The 17,291-nt window shown below is 36.1% G+C and overlaps 1 protein-coding gene across 1 annotated transcript; it reads right to left on the reverse strand.

Moving 5' to 3' along the window:
• Positions 1 to 539: 539 nt before the first annotated feature.
• On the reverse strand, positions 540 to 3,118 carry LOC133310912 (pectate lyase-like). The gene is made up of 3 exons (XM_061511910.1): positions 2,993 to 3,118; positions 2,052 to 2,792; positions 540 to 900 (listed from the first exon to the last, which is right to left on the reverse strand). The coding sequence occupies exons 1-3, from the start codon at positions 3,103 to 3,105 to the stop codon at positions 540 to 542; spliced, it is 1,215 nt and encodes a 404-aa protein (XP_061367894.1). The 5' UTR covers positions 3,106 to 3,118.
• Between the last annotated feature and the right edge of the window lie 14,173 nt (positions 3,119 to 17,291).

A 17,291-nucleotide genomic window follows, 5' to 3' on the forward strand; every position in this document is an offset into this window, starting at 1 on the left:
CATGGATGGTTGGAGCGAGTGAATTTTTAAAATGTTTCATTTTTATTATATTTCCCGTGAACTTTTAGAATTTAATATGGTTTTATGGATTCATTTAATATTAAAATCTACTTTCATTTTGACAGTTGCGCATGCAAGGGAGGGAGGACATTATTAGGTAGATGGGTCTGAGAATAAGGAGAAAAAAAGAAGCTGATCTTAAAATGGAATACCAAAGCAAAAGAGATGTATAGGCATTTTAGTAGACAGAGGCGTGCGTGCACATTGAAAAATGATAAGTAATAAGTTGATCTCAAAGGTTATGGGTATGAGAGAAAAGGGTTTTTAGGTGTTTGAAGTATTACATTAAGCAGGGGAAGCAAATTATAGTCAATATATTAAATAACTTGGTATAACTTAATTGATATAAATATATATTATAAATAGATAACTGCAGGGGAAGCAAATTAAGCATAAATGATATATATTCTCCTTCTTCTGTTTTCCCTACAGTTATTTTAATTCTTTAACTAATCATAAAGTGATTAATCTGGGGTCATTCAGCAACGTGTGCCCTTCCTGCAGCTAAGTGCACCAGCAGTGATGGTCATTGAACCAACAAGAGAAGATGGTCTTGCACTAAGACTTGAGGCCCTAGCATAGGTAGAAGAAGCACCAGCACCAGATTGCCTGAAGAATGCACCATTCAAGAACAAGTCACCCTCTGACCTCCAATTCCAACTCCTCCATTCATTCTCTGAAGCATACTCATGCTTGGTTACCTCCTTGCTAAATCTAATATCTGGTGCAAGAAACCTATTCCCTTGGCTGTTAATTGTTGGGTTAGCACTCCCACCAATTGCATACATTTCCCAATGAGTGTAGTCATTGTTCACCACATGAAAATACCCATGTCTACACCTGCAAGATTAATTATTTAACCATTATACTCTAACTTTTATATATATATATATATATATATATGGGATATGATCAACTTACAGTGGTGTAAAAATAATAAATCTTACACCAAATCTTAATCGTTGATTTCTGTGCATCTAACGGTTGAGATTTATTGGGAATTAAAAATTAATTAATTAATGAGACCTATTAAATCTTAACTGTTAGATGCAGAAAATCAATGGTTAAGATTTGGTGTAAGACTTCTTATTCTTACACCGGTGTAAGATGATCCTGCCCCCATATATATATATATGGTAAAATAATTTCTACTGTCATTTTACGTACAACAATGACAGGTATATGGTTATGATTCCTCATATATAATGGTTTCACGTATATGTATGACAAGTATTTGACTGCTGCACGAACAGCAGCTGCAGAAATGTAAACCCGTATATATATATGGGGAATGATTCATTTATAAACTTTTTTTACAAATTACACTAACTATGATCGGTCATACACTCTTGATTGAAGTATGACTGATCATACTTAGTGTAGTTTATAAGAGTTTGTAAATATAACCTTCCCATATATATATATATATATGGGTCAGGATCATTTTACACCAGTGTATCCAATGTATATATATATCCTGCCCCTATATATATATATATATATATATATATATATATATATATTTGGGTCAGGATCATTTTACACCAGTGTAAGTTACACTCTCAATCTTGACCATTGATCCCACTTATATCTAAGGACTCTAATTTTTTAGTAATGTGAGTCATTGGATACAAGTGGATCAATGATCAAGATTGAGTGTAAGACTTCTAACTCGTACACTTGTGTAAGAATATCCTGCCCATATATATATAGGGTTAAGTTAGTCTCGTGCAGCGTAAGACAAATTTTTTTTCCTACTCACCTTTCGATATCCGTGCTTGCCTTTTTTCTTTTTCTTTTTTAAAAAAAAAAAATCAATGGAGCCTACATATATTGAGTCTATCACATAATATACCCTATCTCCTACAGCATAAGAATAATAATTCCCATATATATATTACCCTTTTTGATATAAATAGTAAATGATTTGGACCTCAGTGGTAGAATATACATTAATGAAAAAAGTGATGAAATTAGTTACATGTATGTACCTTGGCATTCTTTGGACAAGGCCTTCTCCAAAATGATTGAAGGCTATAGTGACCTGCATGTCCTTGTCTTGTGTGTATGAGTCACTGTGGCCCAAAAGCATGACTTTGTCATGATGGGTCATGTAGTTGTTGGAGATGGTGATAGCTGTGGATCCATGTATAGCATCAATGAGACCATCACGGCAATTAGATAATGAGCAATGATCAACCCATATATGCCTTGAATTAAAGATGGACACACCATCACCGTCTGATACAGTCCAAAAGCCAGAATGGTGTGGAGAGTCTCTAATATTGGTGTTCCCAGTGGGCTTACAATCATGTATGTGAATGCCATGGATAATGATGTTACTAACATAATGAATGGTAATGCATCCCCCATTAGCAATGTGAACACTAGCACCCCTTCCATCAATTGTCTTGAAGGAATTCACTAAAAGCTCTTGCTTCAGAGTAATAACCATATCTCTCTTGAAAATAATCCACAATGGTTCATCTTGTATAGCAGCATACCTTAAAGTTCCTGGTCTTGGATTCACTGGATCATCATCACCAGAATCAGTAACAACATAGATTTGACCATTTCTTCCACCAATGGCATCCTTGCCAAACCCAATGGCACAATCAGCTAGTCTTTGTCGATTGTTCTCCCAACTGGGGTCACATCGCCAGCAATCATCAATGGGGTTTCCACTTCCACATGATAAATAACCCAAGTTTCTTCTAGAGGCATTGATGCTTCTGCAATAGAAAATTAAAATTAAAATGTGACACATTTATTTTTTATACATAATATATAGTTGCTAGCTCTTAATTAACTCTTCAGTAATATCTAATGAATAATGTAGATAAGAGTACACAACCAAATTGAGAAGTGAATAATGTAGTACACATGCATAAACAAATTAAGAAGTGGATGCTTCTTTAGTTAGTTATATTACCTTTGAACATCTTGTACAACTAATTCAGGGTCATGAACTACGGAGGAGGAAACAAAATTGGGTGTAAGAAGAAAAAGAGCAAAAAGAATAAGGAAGCATGAAAGGGAAGCCATTTTTGTTCTTCTCTTTGTGAAGACTTTAGAGTGATTGAAAGGTGGGAAACTTTGCGGATGAATGAGGGAGTTTTATAGAGAGAAAAGCCGAGAGTGATGGCGTGATTAATATTTACTAGTGGGGTCCATATTATCGTAATTTATGGTTTTAACTTTTAATGCACAGGTGTGTTTCATGTCATAGTTTCTTGTACAGGTAGACATTGTTTGATACCGTTATACATAGTAATCCCAAGGAGTTCAACTGTTCAAGCCCCCAAGTCAAATTGGTTGACCTCCGTGGATCCATGTGGTGCTCAAAATGATGGAGGGGCACATGCCCCCACTAAATTGTGAGAGCGAATCCTCTTATAAATTTGGGAAAAGTTCACCAATGCCCCTGTGGTTTACTTCAAAATCACTTATGTCCCTGTGGTTTTTTTCTTATCACATATGCCCATGTGGTTTGTAAAAGGGTATGTTTTTTTATCACATATACCCATATGGTTTCTTATTTTTTACAAAGCACAGGGGCATATGTGATAGGAAAAAAACCACAGGGGTATAAATGATTCTGAAGCAAACCACAGGGGCATTGGTGAACTTTTCCCTATAAATTTTATACGGCATGTTAATGTCAAAATTTTGCATTTATCTCTTATCTTATAAGTAATTAAGTAATTAATAAGTGGGACCTGACTAATATTTTGTGAATAGTTTGGTGGCCTTGAAGAGTCTCAGGCCAAAATACAGAACACTAACAGGGTGTTTGGTAGAGAAATTTTTTTTTTTTTACTAGAAAAATATAATTATTAAAAATATGATGGGAAAGTGAGTTTAGTAGAAAAACTTAAAAAAAGTTATTTGGTAGGCCGAAATATTACCAGAAAAAATTGATTTTAGTTTGCTAAGTCAATGTTTAGTCGAAGGTAAAATATAAGTGGGAAAATATGATTAAATTACCACAACAACCCTTAAGTAAAATAAAATGAGAAAATATGATCAGAGTCATTTTGGTCTTCTTGCTTGAATTTTCACAACAACCCTTTTTGGATTTCCCCAGCTATCAGTAAATATCACCGTGTACGTGGTTTTATTCAACAGTGTTTTTTACACACAAAAAGCAAATATTGGACAAATAATTTTTCTAGCAAATTTTTTTAAATCCTGATACTAAACATGGACATATAAAAATACCACTTCTATTTGCTTAGGTATCTTCAACAAAAACTTGTACCAAACACACCCTAAAGGATAGATGATCCCTTTTAATACGTGGTTATCCCACACTTTCGAGGCATGCATGACCCATGCAAATGAGGAGTCATGCAACCTTACATCAGTGTCGAGTCTATACGATTGAGAACGATTATAGCATCGCATTTTTCATGTTAAGAATCTTCCTCACTCTATAAATATTTCATTACTCCTTTAGAAAGAGCATCTTATCTCCATTACTCACCTTACTGAAATTCTGCCAAATTCATTACTCACTCACCATAATTAGGGATGTGCAAAATATCCAATTGATCCAAACCAAATTAAAAACCAAACTAAACCAAATTAAAAAACCGGTTAAAAAATATATCCACTTTTTAATTTTAAATATGGTTTGATTATTCATTTATCAAATGGTTTGGATATACTAGATAACCAAATTATATCCATTTCTTTTCTTTTTTAATCATTTTACGTGTTAGTTTACTCTTTAACCGAATTATACTGGATAAAGCGGGGCTTTCAATTTATGGGTCCAGTGTTAGTTTACTCTTTTATGCAAGCTGCAGGATTGACCATTGATCATCTTACGGATTTGTTATAGGCACAGTGAATGTATAACTTATATAGTATAAGCCTAGCAAAAAAACCTTGGAGACATATCTAAAATACACGGATTTACTTACATAACTTTTCTGTTGGTTTTAGTATGAACAACTATTCAGTTTTCCATACATGTAAAAATCAAGAAAAAGCAAGCTCTGCAGCCCTGATCCAGTTTATGGGAAAGCCACTAAAACCGGTTTTAATTACATTATGAATTAAAATTGTTATAAAATCGATTTCAATTTTTTGAATTCCTTTAATTACATTATGAATTCATTGATCTGTATCCTATTCATTCAAAAATAAAAATTGTTATAAAACCGGTTTTAAACTTGATAACCGATTTTGAATTAAAACCGGTTTAAAACCGATTTTAAATCAAAACTGGTTATAAACTACAAACCGGTTTTGAAACCGGTTTTAAACCGATTTGGACAAATTAAAAATTGATTTTTTTAAAAAAAGTGGTTCGGTTTAAAATTCAAACCGTTTAAAACCGGTTTTATTCAGTTTTTGACAATAACCGAACCAAACCGCTTCATGCACATCCCTAGCCATAATCGAGTCCCTTTGTCTTCCCGGTCCTTGGTTCTCAGCTTGTTTGAGGCTTCAACAATGATCTTCCTGAGGTGTATTTCAAATTGTTGCTTCTTAAATTAGCTTTTTGACCCTTTTGCCCCTCATTAATTAATTAATAACCAATTTTCCCCTTATCCAGAACTATCCACCAACCTGCCCCTTTTTAATCGACTAACTTGAAGGTATAGTCGATTAAATGGTCAAAATTCAAAAATTTCATTGACACGAAATTTAGTCGATTAAAAATCCCTCTTGATCAATTAAATTTTGGGATTTTTAATCGACTAAAACAAAATATTTAATCGATTAAATGTCGGCAGAATCCCTATATTTTGCAAGTTCTCGGTCTCATTTCGAATATTATCGTTGTGTAAACCAGTATCTCTCTTGTTTTTCATGTGTAATCCTTGCAATCACATTGTATTTCATCCCACCATCCCTAAAGACTTAATATTGTGAAATCATTGTCATTGCACAACTCCAAACCCCCAAAATCCGAACCCAAACCCCCAATTTCAGAACCCTACTCCTAAATTCATGTAAAAGATGAGCACAAGTCCAAACATGTATGTAACAATGATCTACTATGATGGAAAGCATTATGAAGGCCCCAATGGTGTTCAATTTGAAGGAAAAACGAAAATGTTGAAAATCAAACGGGGCACTACATACAATGAGCTAAAGGGGAGAATTCACCAAAAATTGAGTCTGTAAGGCATCCAATGCGTTCAGCGGATGATCGCCAAGGTAGAGTCTACAGTTGGTAAGGATGCTATATACTACATTGGTAACGATATATGTGATGATGAAGAAGTGGAATGTGTCATAGATGCAATTGTTGACCGAAAATTTCAAAATTTTATTGAGATATATGTTGAATTAGATTGTGGTTAATCTTCATCCGCACCCATGCATACAAGAAGTGAACCATATTTTGGTCAAGAAGATAGAGTCGTCGATTTATCTGCACTTGCACCTGTCATAAGTCAGATAACACTAAGGGAAATAGATGAGGATGAGCAGGAGAAGGATATGGACAGTGATGAGGACGGTGAACCTGAGTGTTATTCCGCTAGGTGACACATCAGATACTGACGTAGAGGGTGATTTCGACGCTGACACAAGCTCAGGAAACCTGAGTTCCCAGGTTACGCGACTACTTCGTGTTGACCCTGTTAGCAGTGGTAAGATTGTGAATTAAAGATTTAATTTAGCATTTCTTATTTGTGTTATCATTGGTATTAATGGTGGCTTTATAAATTTTGACATAGGTTCTGAGATCGAGCCATTTTGGAACGAAAGCCCACATTATTCCTTCATTAATTGGGCCCACCCTAATGATGAAACAACATATTGTATAGTGACGATGACTTGCACGGTGGCTAGCAATTAGGGGATCCATTATATTTGTATCAGGAGTTTCGTAGCAAATCTGAAATGCAACATGCAGTGAAATTATATTGTATGAAGGCTCACCGTACTGCCGTTGTGGCAAGAAGTGATGAGCATAGATTTGTGATGAAGTGTCGACACCATAATGATGGTTGTCCCTAGTATGTGAGGGCATTGTTGTCGAAGAATGGAAATACTTGGATGGTCAGTAAGTGGGGCAAAGAACACACCTGCCTAAACCAACGTCTTACCCGGGATCATAGACAGTTGGATTCTGATGTGATATGTGCAGCCATTATGAGTATGTATTATTCGATGTATCTAACTTCCTACGGTATGTTTATGTTTATCAGTTTGTATTCTGACAGTGTTGACTAAGAGTTTTTTTTTTATATATTGGTATGTTAAAAGAAGATCCATCTTTAAAGCCAGTTCTTATTCGAGGGAGGATACAACATTTGTATGGATACAACATAACTTACAAGAAGGCTTGGAAGGCTAAAATGAAGGCCATTGTGAAGTTATTTGGTGACTGGGATAAATCATATGCATTCTTGCCTGGTTGGCTGACATACATGACGCAGGTTAATGTGGGTTCTGTGTTCAAGATTGATATGGACCAATGTGTTGATGAACGTCGAGTTTACACCGATAAGGCTGTCTTTCACAGGGTATTTTGGACATTTCACCAGTGCATTGAGACCTTCAAATATTGCAAACCCATAATCCAAATTGATGGCACGCATTTGTACGGTAAATACAAAGAAACCCTTTTGATTGCTACGTCACAAGATGGAGATGGATACATTCTGCCTATTGCCTGTGCTATTGTTCCTCCGGGTGAGAGATTGGATGATTGGTCGTGGTTTCTTAGCCTTATGCGTTTTCATGTCACGCATAGGCATGACATGTGTCTAATATCCGATCGTCATCCCAGCATCATAAGGGATGTAAGAGATCATGCCGGTTGGCAGCCACCATTTGCGTATCACGTGTTTTGTCTACGTCACTTTGGAAGCAACTTTAACACTAAGTTTAGGGATGTGGAATTGAAGAAAACCCTGATGAAGCTACGTACACAATTTGTTTAATATGTACATGTTGTATCTAATGCAAATTTGTATATAACGCATGCAATTTTCATGATTTCCAGGGTACCTGAGTTCAAAGATTCATTTTGATATCAGATTTTTGGAATTTATCGACAGTAACCCACAAGTAGCTTCATGGATAGATCAGATTCCCAAAGAGAAATGGTGCAGGTCTTACGATGAGGAGGGTCAGAGGTTTGGTTACATGACGGCTAATCATCTGAGTGTGTCAATAAGGTCCTGAGGGGTGCACGTAATTTGGTCAAGATGACTTAAAGTAGACTTGTTGAGTATTTTGTCAAGAGACGTGAAAAGATCCAAAAAGAATTAGCAAAAGGTTGGAGAACTGCAAAAAAGGTTGAGGATATCATGCAAAAAAATGATCAGTTAACAGCGAGTCTCCGTGTGCGGGTTTTTTATAGGGACCTGGCTATTTGAAGTTGAGGGTGCCTACAATTAATCAACTCATGATGCCGGTGACATGATGAGGGTGGACTTGCTCAATCTCAAATGTCAATATAGACGGTTCACAGCTAGAAGATTTCCTTGCAGTCACGTCTTAGCGGTGTGGAAGGTAGAAAAGTTGAACCATTATGATTATGTTGATCCTGTGTTCTCAATTGCACAAATTGACAAGGTATATGCTTCACATTGGTATCCAATGGGCAATGAGTTGTTGATTCCACAAATTGATGGCCTAACCATTATTCCAAATGCATCTTTGGTACGTGCACAAGGAAGACCAAAGTCTTCAAGGATACAGAATGAGATGGATTGAGTTGAGTCTCAACCCACAAGCAGACAGAGTAGATGTAGCCTGTGCAAACAAATTGGTCACAACTAACATACATGTCCTATGAGGATTACACAAACTTGAAATGCGGAGGAAGCAGGGAGGGGCTTAATGTGTTGATGATTTAACTTTCATGTATTTGATGTAATGATGTTACTGAACAAAATTATGGTATTTTGTTGTTTTAATTTGCTTTTGAATGTAATGATCATGCTATGTTTGGATCCAAGGTATATGCCATTTTCAATAATTGACAAACGTCGGCAATGGAACTTTTGTACTGAAATGGTACGAAGGGACCAAATAATAACAACCACAAGTCACCGTCGTCCATAACAACTGAGATTAATAACTTATAGGTGTTTAAAATGCTTAAAGATAGATTTTGTATGTCTACACCAATGTTTTGACACAATACATAAACCATTTAAGAATTTAACGTGCACGTTTATTTTTTGTGTCGCAAAATATGTTCCCCAAGTCAAAATACCTTAGTTAATTAGTGTTGAGTCTCGACCAAGTGAAAAAAAATCGTGTAAAACAGATTTGGAGGTCAAAAGCAATGTTTTAGTCGATTAACCTGTAATGGTTTAGTCGATTAAAAATTGTAGTCGATTAAACCTACACAGGTTAATCGACTAAAACATTGCTTTTGACCTCCAAATCTGTTTTCCACGATTTTTTTTCCAGGTTCTTGACACTCTACACTGATGAACTAAGGTAGTGTGACTTAAGGAACATAATTTCTGAAGCAAAAAAGCAACGTGGACATTAAATTCCTAAAACGACGCCGTATCCTATCATAACGTTTGTTTAGGCTTACCAAGACATGATTTAGCCATTTTAAACACATATACTTCATTGTTGTGAGTTGTTATGGATGATTGTGACCTGTTCAATCTTGATTTGGGCCGTGATGATCATTTTAGTATAAAAGTTCAATTCATAACTTTAGGGCCCAACATTGAAAGGAAGTTCCATTCATTACAAAACATAACTCCATAATCCATTAGGGCCGTGATAATCATTTTAGTATAAAAGATCCATACATGTAAAAAACATGAAAAACATTCTGCATTGATTACAAAAGTTCCATTCATTAGAAAACATAACACCATAACACCATGTCGAATAGCCCACATGATAGGAATGTCATGTTCCAGCACCCTGGAATGATTGAAAGCTCGCGGAAACAGTATGTGGGTGATAACATAGTGTAATATACGGGCCTTTACACTAAGCAACCCCACAGTGTAGTGAATGTTCCGCCCACGTCCGATATCAGGCCTCCCGGCCTCCTCCACAGCATCACCTCGGGCATATCCAGGAAGTGATACACCGCTATTAGCATCATACTCCACACTCTGCGAAGAGTCAAAGTCATAGCCCAGTATCTTCAACCATACCGGAGCCGTCATGATGATGTCCACACCACATACCCTCGACCTCAACTCACCCTGTACGTATCTGAGGTTATGGTAGAAGGCCCGCACCATCAGCTCTGAATACAGACACAACATCTCAGGCAACACCCTCAGATGTGCCGCCTCCATCAGCGCCACAATCTGAAATCCCTCCGCCATAAAAAATGTTGTATCCAATGATTTTGGAGGACATAAGGGCCGGGTTCAAATGGTCACGTACAAATGCAGTGTGAACCGAGGGGTCATCCTCAAACAGGTATCCAAATGGGAGGTCGACAGTATCAGGCTCTTCGTCTTGTGGCCTTGATGAAGAAGGCCGGTCTTGTCGTTGCTTCGTGCGTCTCTCACTTTCGGCATTGCTTGGTCTTCTGCGACCCGCCATTTTTATAAAATACCTACAATGAAAGTGGAAACATAAGACAAGAAAGGTAAATCTTTGCACTCACAACCATACAAAATAAATGGACAAGAATATTTTAGTCCTATTTTAGACCTTAACTCTCTAATTCTGACCACTATGATTATGCTCTTAGTGCTTTAAAAAAAACGCAAAATCATGAAAATGGTGAAAATCTCCGAATCCCTAAAGTTTATCTTCATGAATCAATATGACAAACTCAAGAGGAGCAAGATTCTACCATAAAACAGAGACAAAACACCAAAATGTACAAATAACATGTGTACAGGAAAAAAATATATAAAAGACAATGCAAGTTAAAAAACCTTACCTAGCCTTGATGTTTCACGAATTAGAGTGTTTTTATGGTGCAATCCACACGCCTGGGGGAGGGGTTTGGGTTGTTCTTCCGGAGGAGATCCGATTTGGGGTTTGGGAGAGGGTTTAATCGACTAGGGTTTCAATAAACCCCCTCTGCCAAATGGGGGGGGGTTTAAAAAACATTTACGTCGCCTTTTAATCGACTAAATAATTACTGTAGTCGATTAAAAATCCCAAAATTTAATCGATCAAGAGGGATTTTTAATCGACTAAATTTTGTGTCAATGAAATTTCTGAATTTTGACCATTTAATTGACTATACCTTCAAGTTAGTCGATTAAAAAGGGACAGGTTGATGGATAGTTCTGGATGAGGGGCAAATTGGTTATTAATAAATTAATGAGGGGCAAAAGAGTCAAAAAGCCTCTTAACTCACCGTGATATATATTGATATACGTTACCTTATCAAAGACATATTATTTACTTCTCCTTTTGACAAATCCATCTTTAAAGAGAGAGATAAACATAAAATTCTCAATTAGATGATGCGAAAATTACATGTGATAGGATTCATTCTCAATTTTTTTATTATTATCAAAGTATTGAATAATGATTAGTTATTTTTTGCCGTGTATGTTTCAAACTTTGCTTAGATTATGTTAACAAAGAGCAAATTCTAAAATTTTCAAAACTCATTCAATTTTATGTCTTTGGCATTGGTCAGGTATATAAATTAAAGTCCTGTTCTACCACTATCTCCTCCTTCTCCGGTTGTTCCCTCCTTAAATTATGCCATGTTCAATTGCAGTGTGATCCCTATCCAACATCTTATGAGTACTAACCACTTGGGTAAGGTCTAAGATTTCAGAGATTACGGTTTCTATGCGTACACATCTGACTTCTGAGGTGGCTCTGTTCATAATTAACGATATGATGGGTACTATTAATCTTTATTCATAGATAACTTTTTTCTTTCTACAATTTTTTTCATCACCAATTCCTGAGCTTGGTTGCTTAATTATCTTATCCTAAATACTTGTAAAGATATGCATAATTGATAATATGATTTTCCCAAAATAGATCTTTTCAACTGAGATTTTTATGTGATAAGGTTAAGTAAAAATTTTGTGTTTATTTCTCTTTTTATAAGTGAGATTTTCTCAAAATTTGTGAATGTTTATAAAGGGAAAAATAAACATAATTTTTACACGACTTTGTCATATAAAAATCTAACATGAGATGACTCTGCTTTTCCTTTATACATTAGTGAAAGTCTCCTTATCAATAGTATAAACCCAAATTTACATGGTTAGGATTAATGTTTATCATGTAGTAGGAGATAATTTATCTTTTACACATATATAAAAGTACGTGAAACTTATGCGAGGCCATGTAAAATAAGAAAGAGAAAAAGAAAATATGTGTCTCATACACTTTTATGCGTATGCAGCAGGGGTGTTCATCAATCGATCCAAACCGTTTCAAACCACGGTGACCGAACTGAAAAACCGATAACCGAATAACCGAAAACTGAAAAAAAAAACCCACAAATTTTAATTGGATTGGATCGGTTTTTGGATTGGTAGATGAAAACCGATCCAATCCAAACCGATCCAATATATTAATTTTCATCTACCTACTTGGATCTTTCCTCAATCATAACTCAAAAATTTCTAAACTCAAGACTCATTAACCCATCAACTAAACCCAAAAAAAAACCTAATCACATTTTATCAACAAAATTTCAACTATGTAGAGATTCATATCTCATTTTCCAAAAAAAAAAAAAATTATATTATCGTTTTACTGATGCTTTTGTATTTAAAAAAAATAAAATTACAAAGCCAATATATACAAAAATGTTATTTGCACAATAATCATGAAACAATTTTTAAGATTTTCAAAAAACCGAAAATTGATCCAATCCAAACCGAAAAAAATTGGATTGGATTGGATCGGATTTGAAAAAAAATCTAAACCGAATGGATGATTACATGATCAAACCGAATGAATTGGATCGGATGATTTTTGTTTCTAAAACCGATCCATTCCAGACCGCGAACACCTCTAGTATGCAGGAAATAAAATTTATGACATACAACATGATAAATATTAATCTCATTTACATGTATGAAATAGCCATAACTTTTATTTTGGGAGAAGTAGAAGAGTTTTTTTTTTTTTTTTTTTTTGTTTCCCATTAGTGTCTCCACCCATTTGAATGAGTATAATCCTCTTGGTAGGATAAAACATAAATGTTCTTACTATTGACCCCAAATTGCTTCACCTAAGATTCCATAAGACAATTCGCTTACCATAACTTTATAGTGTTATAATACTAATAAAAAATCTGCTCAATTAATACTACTTGGAGTACATATAAACAACCATAACTTTATTCTTTATGTGTGCTAGTTGGGAAACATTGCTTTTATCTTTGGGCCAATTGAACAACCAATTCCCATTGATTTTGCGATTGGGACATATTTTCTCAACCCTTACTTTAATATGATGGCAGTTGTTGACTTTTTTACCCAATGATTCACAGATCCACACATAGCAGCTCAGTTATAACTAAGTACTCACTCATTCATTCATACTTTATGATGGGTTTTCTTTCGGATATTTTTTAATTAATCATTATCTTTGCTACCCAAGTAGTAGCAGCAGCATTAGCCAAAACCCATATTTTCCATTTTACAATATATGATGATGATTACTTTATTCCACTGACTGCGGAACGCATTTGACTTGCACAAATGTGTTACCTCTCGATAATCAACGGTCAGAGAGAATTGTTATAAACAATGTTGAATTTGATTAATTTGTAGTTATGTAACACTATTAAGACGAGGAATGTTTCGGTTGACAAAGAGGTTATTGGTAGGGTTGGTGCAGAATAGATAGGAAATAGGAAGCAGAGCACATATGCCATTTACTGTAACTGTAATAATCGTTCATTACTTAAAAGTTTTAGTTTGTGGATGTACTACCTCTTGGGCTTCCTCCTTCAATGCTAAGCCCAAGTCTATTGAGGAGTTTTCTAAAAATTCTAACCCTAGATCTCACCTACTCTGTATATTCATTAGTTGTGGGTGGAGGCTAGGTTAAGAGATTAGAGAGAAAATTTGAGAGAATTATTTGATTGTTTGAGCAAAGCTTTATGCTTTGTATTTGAGAGATCTCTAGAGAGAGTTTGAGTTAAACATCTCTAGGGTAGTTTGATTATCACCATTGTTGGAGAGGTTGAGTTAAACTTGAAAAAGGGTATTCTAATATATTATAGAATTGTAAATAATATGTACAAAGGGTTCTCTATTTATAGAGAATATTTGACCTACTTTTAACCTAATGGGCTTGGCCCAATACAACAAAGAGCTTGGCCCAATACAACAATAAATGACTAAATAAAAACTAAATAATAACTAAATCAATATTATTTACAACACTCCCCCTCAAGCTGAGGAATAAATATTTATCATTCTCAGCTTGCTAGTAAGTTCTTGAAATCTGTCTGAAGGAAGCCCCTTTGTTAATAGATCAGCCAATTGACGCCCAGTGGGAATGTATGGAGTGGTAATCAACCCGCTATCAAGTTTCTCTTTGATGAAATGGCGGTCAACCTCAATATGTTTAGTCCGATCATGTTGAACTGGATTATGAGCTATACAAATAGCGGACTTATTATCACACAGCAGCTTCATAGGTCCCTCACATTTTATTTTGAGATCATCAAGAACAATTTTCAGCCACAGTAACTCACAAATGCCTTGAGCCATAGCTCGAAATTCAGCTTCTGCACTTGATCTGGCAACCACATCTTGTTTCTTACTTCTCCATGTCACCAAGTTACCGCAAAGAAACATGCAATAACCAGTGGTAGAACGACGGTCAGTCACGGATCCAGCATAATCAGCATCTGTGTAGACTTCTAAAGATAGATTGCCATCACGTCGGAATAACAATCCTTTACCAGGAGTACCTTTAAGATACTGAAGAATTCTCTCTACTGCCTGCATGTGTTTTTCTTTTGGATCGTGCATAAACTGACTGACAACACTAACAGCATAAGCTAGGTCTGGTCTAGTATGGGCCAGATATATCAATTTCCCAACTAGCCGTTGATATTGTCCTTTATCAACTGGAGGACTCTCTTCTTCATAGCCCATCTTGTGATTCTGCTCAATAGGAGTATTAGAGGGTTTACACCCGAGCTTTCCTGCTTCTTTGAGAAGATCAAGAACATATTTCCTCTGGCTGATAAAAATTCCTTTGCTTGAATGAGCTACTTCTATCCCTAGGAAATATCTCAGTTTCCCAAGGTCTTTGATTTCAAACTCAGAGGCAAGCCGTGTTTGCAGAATCTGTCTCTCCACAAAATCATCACCTGTGATTATAATATCATCAACATATACAAGGAGCACAGTAAGCTTCCCATTTTGGGAGTGCTTGAAGAAAAGAGTGTGATCTCCTTGGCTCTGTCTGTATCCTAAGGTCATCATAACCTTAGTAAATCTTCCAAACCAAGCACGAGGTGACTGCTTCAATCCATACAAGGCCTTTTTTAATCTACAAACTTTATTTTCCCCCTTCACAGAATCAAAACCAGGCGGGATTTCCATGTAGACTTCTTCTTCTAACTCACCATTGAGGAAAGCATTTTTCACATCAAATTGATTTATATCCCAATTGTAATGGGCAGCAAGGGATAACAAGATTCTCACTGTATTCATCTTTGCAACTGGAGCAAAGGTTTCTTCATAATCAATGCCATAGGTTTGAGTGTAACCTTTGGCCACTAATCGAGCCTTATATCTCTCAAGAGTGCCATCAGAATTATATTTCAGGGTATAAACCCATCTGCACCCTACTGCTTTCTTTCCGTTGGGTCTATCAATAACCTCCCATGTTTTATTTTTCTCCAAAGCATTCATCTCCTCTTGCATGGCTTGAGCCCAATTCCTATCTTTCAAGGCTTCATGTACTGATTTTGGGATTGCAATAGAATCTAGTGCTGAAACAAAGCTTTTGTGCTGCACAGAAAGATTAGCAGAGGAAACAAAGTGGGAGATAGGGTATTGAGTACAAGAGGGACATGAGGAACAAGTTTTCTTGTGACAAGATCTTTTTCCTTTTCTAAGAGCAATAGGTAAGTCATCAGAAGTAGAAGCAATGGGTAAGTCATTAGAGATATCAGAAGAAATAGACAAATCATGAGAGGAAATAATATTAGAATCAGAAACAGGAGATTCAGAAGAAATAGGAGATTCAGGACTTACCAGTGGTTCAGACGATTGAGGTTGCTGGTGAGACAGTATGGGTTGTATCTCAGGTGTATTTGAAGGTTCTGACACACCAGGAGCAGACACACTAGGAAGAGAGAAGATTGATCCAGACTCAAAGAAGGAAGGGGACGAGTCTTCTGAAGAACTATTCTCCCCCTGACGATGAGGACCCAGGAAATAAGATTCAGATTCTTGAAAGGTGACATCCATAGAAACAAAAAATTTCCGACTTGGTGGATGATAACACTTGTACCCTTTTTTATAAGGGTTATAACCAAGGAAGATACACTTAAGAGCCCTAGGATCCAACTTACTTCGATGTTGTTTATGAACATGGACAAAGGCAACACATCCAAACACTCTTGGTGGAAGGCTCTGCAATATGGGAACAGAAGGAAAGAAGGAAGTCATGGAATGAATAGGACTGATATTGTTAAGGACCCGTGAAGGTAAACGGTTGATCAAAAAAGTTGCAGCTAATACTGCTTCTCCCAATAAGAACTAGGAACAGATGTCTGAAAAAGTAGTGCTCTAGCAACTTCAAGAAGGTGACGATTTTTCCTTTCAGCAACCCCGTTTTGTTGAGGGGTATCAACACATGTGAGCTCATGAATCATACCTCTGTCTGAAATGAATTGTGACAGGCGTTGATTGACGTACTCAGTACCATTATCAGATCTGAGTCTTTTAATACCCTTACCAAACTGAGTCTCAACCATGTGATGAAACCGAATAAATATCTCTGGTACTTCAGACTTGTCTTTCATCAAGTATATCCATGTTATCCGAGTACAATCGTCAATAAAAGAAACAAACCACCTAGCACCTGAAACACTGTGCACTTTAGAAGGGCCCCAAACATCAGAATGGATAAGAGAAAAAGGTTCTCTGCTTTTAATAGTGCTAGAAGGAAATGACACTCGATGGTGTTTTGCAAATTCACAAACATCACAATGAAAGGTCTCAACCGACTTATTGAGAAATAGAGAGGGGAACATAGACTTCAAAAGACTAAATGGTGGATGCCCGAGACGCTTGTGATGGAGCCAAATCATAGACTCTGCAGTAGAAGGATGACATGTCATTAATAACTGATTTTTG

This window comes from Gastrolobium bilobum, unplaced genomic scaffold (genome assembly GCF_033153095.1).
Source record: "Gastrolobium bilobum isolate Gb01-03AN ecotype WA unplaced genomic scaffold, APGP_CSIRO_Gbil_v1 utg1988, whole genome shotgun sequence".
Taxonomy (NCBI): domain Eukaryota; kingdom Viridiplantae; phylum Streptophyta; class Magnoliopsida; order Fabales; family Fabaceae; genus Gastrolobium; species Gastrolobium bilobum.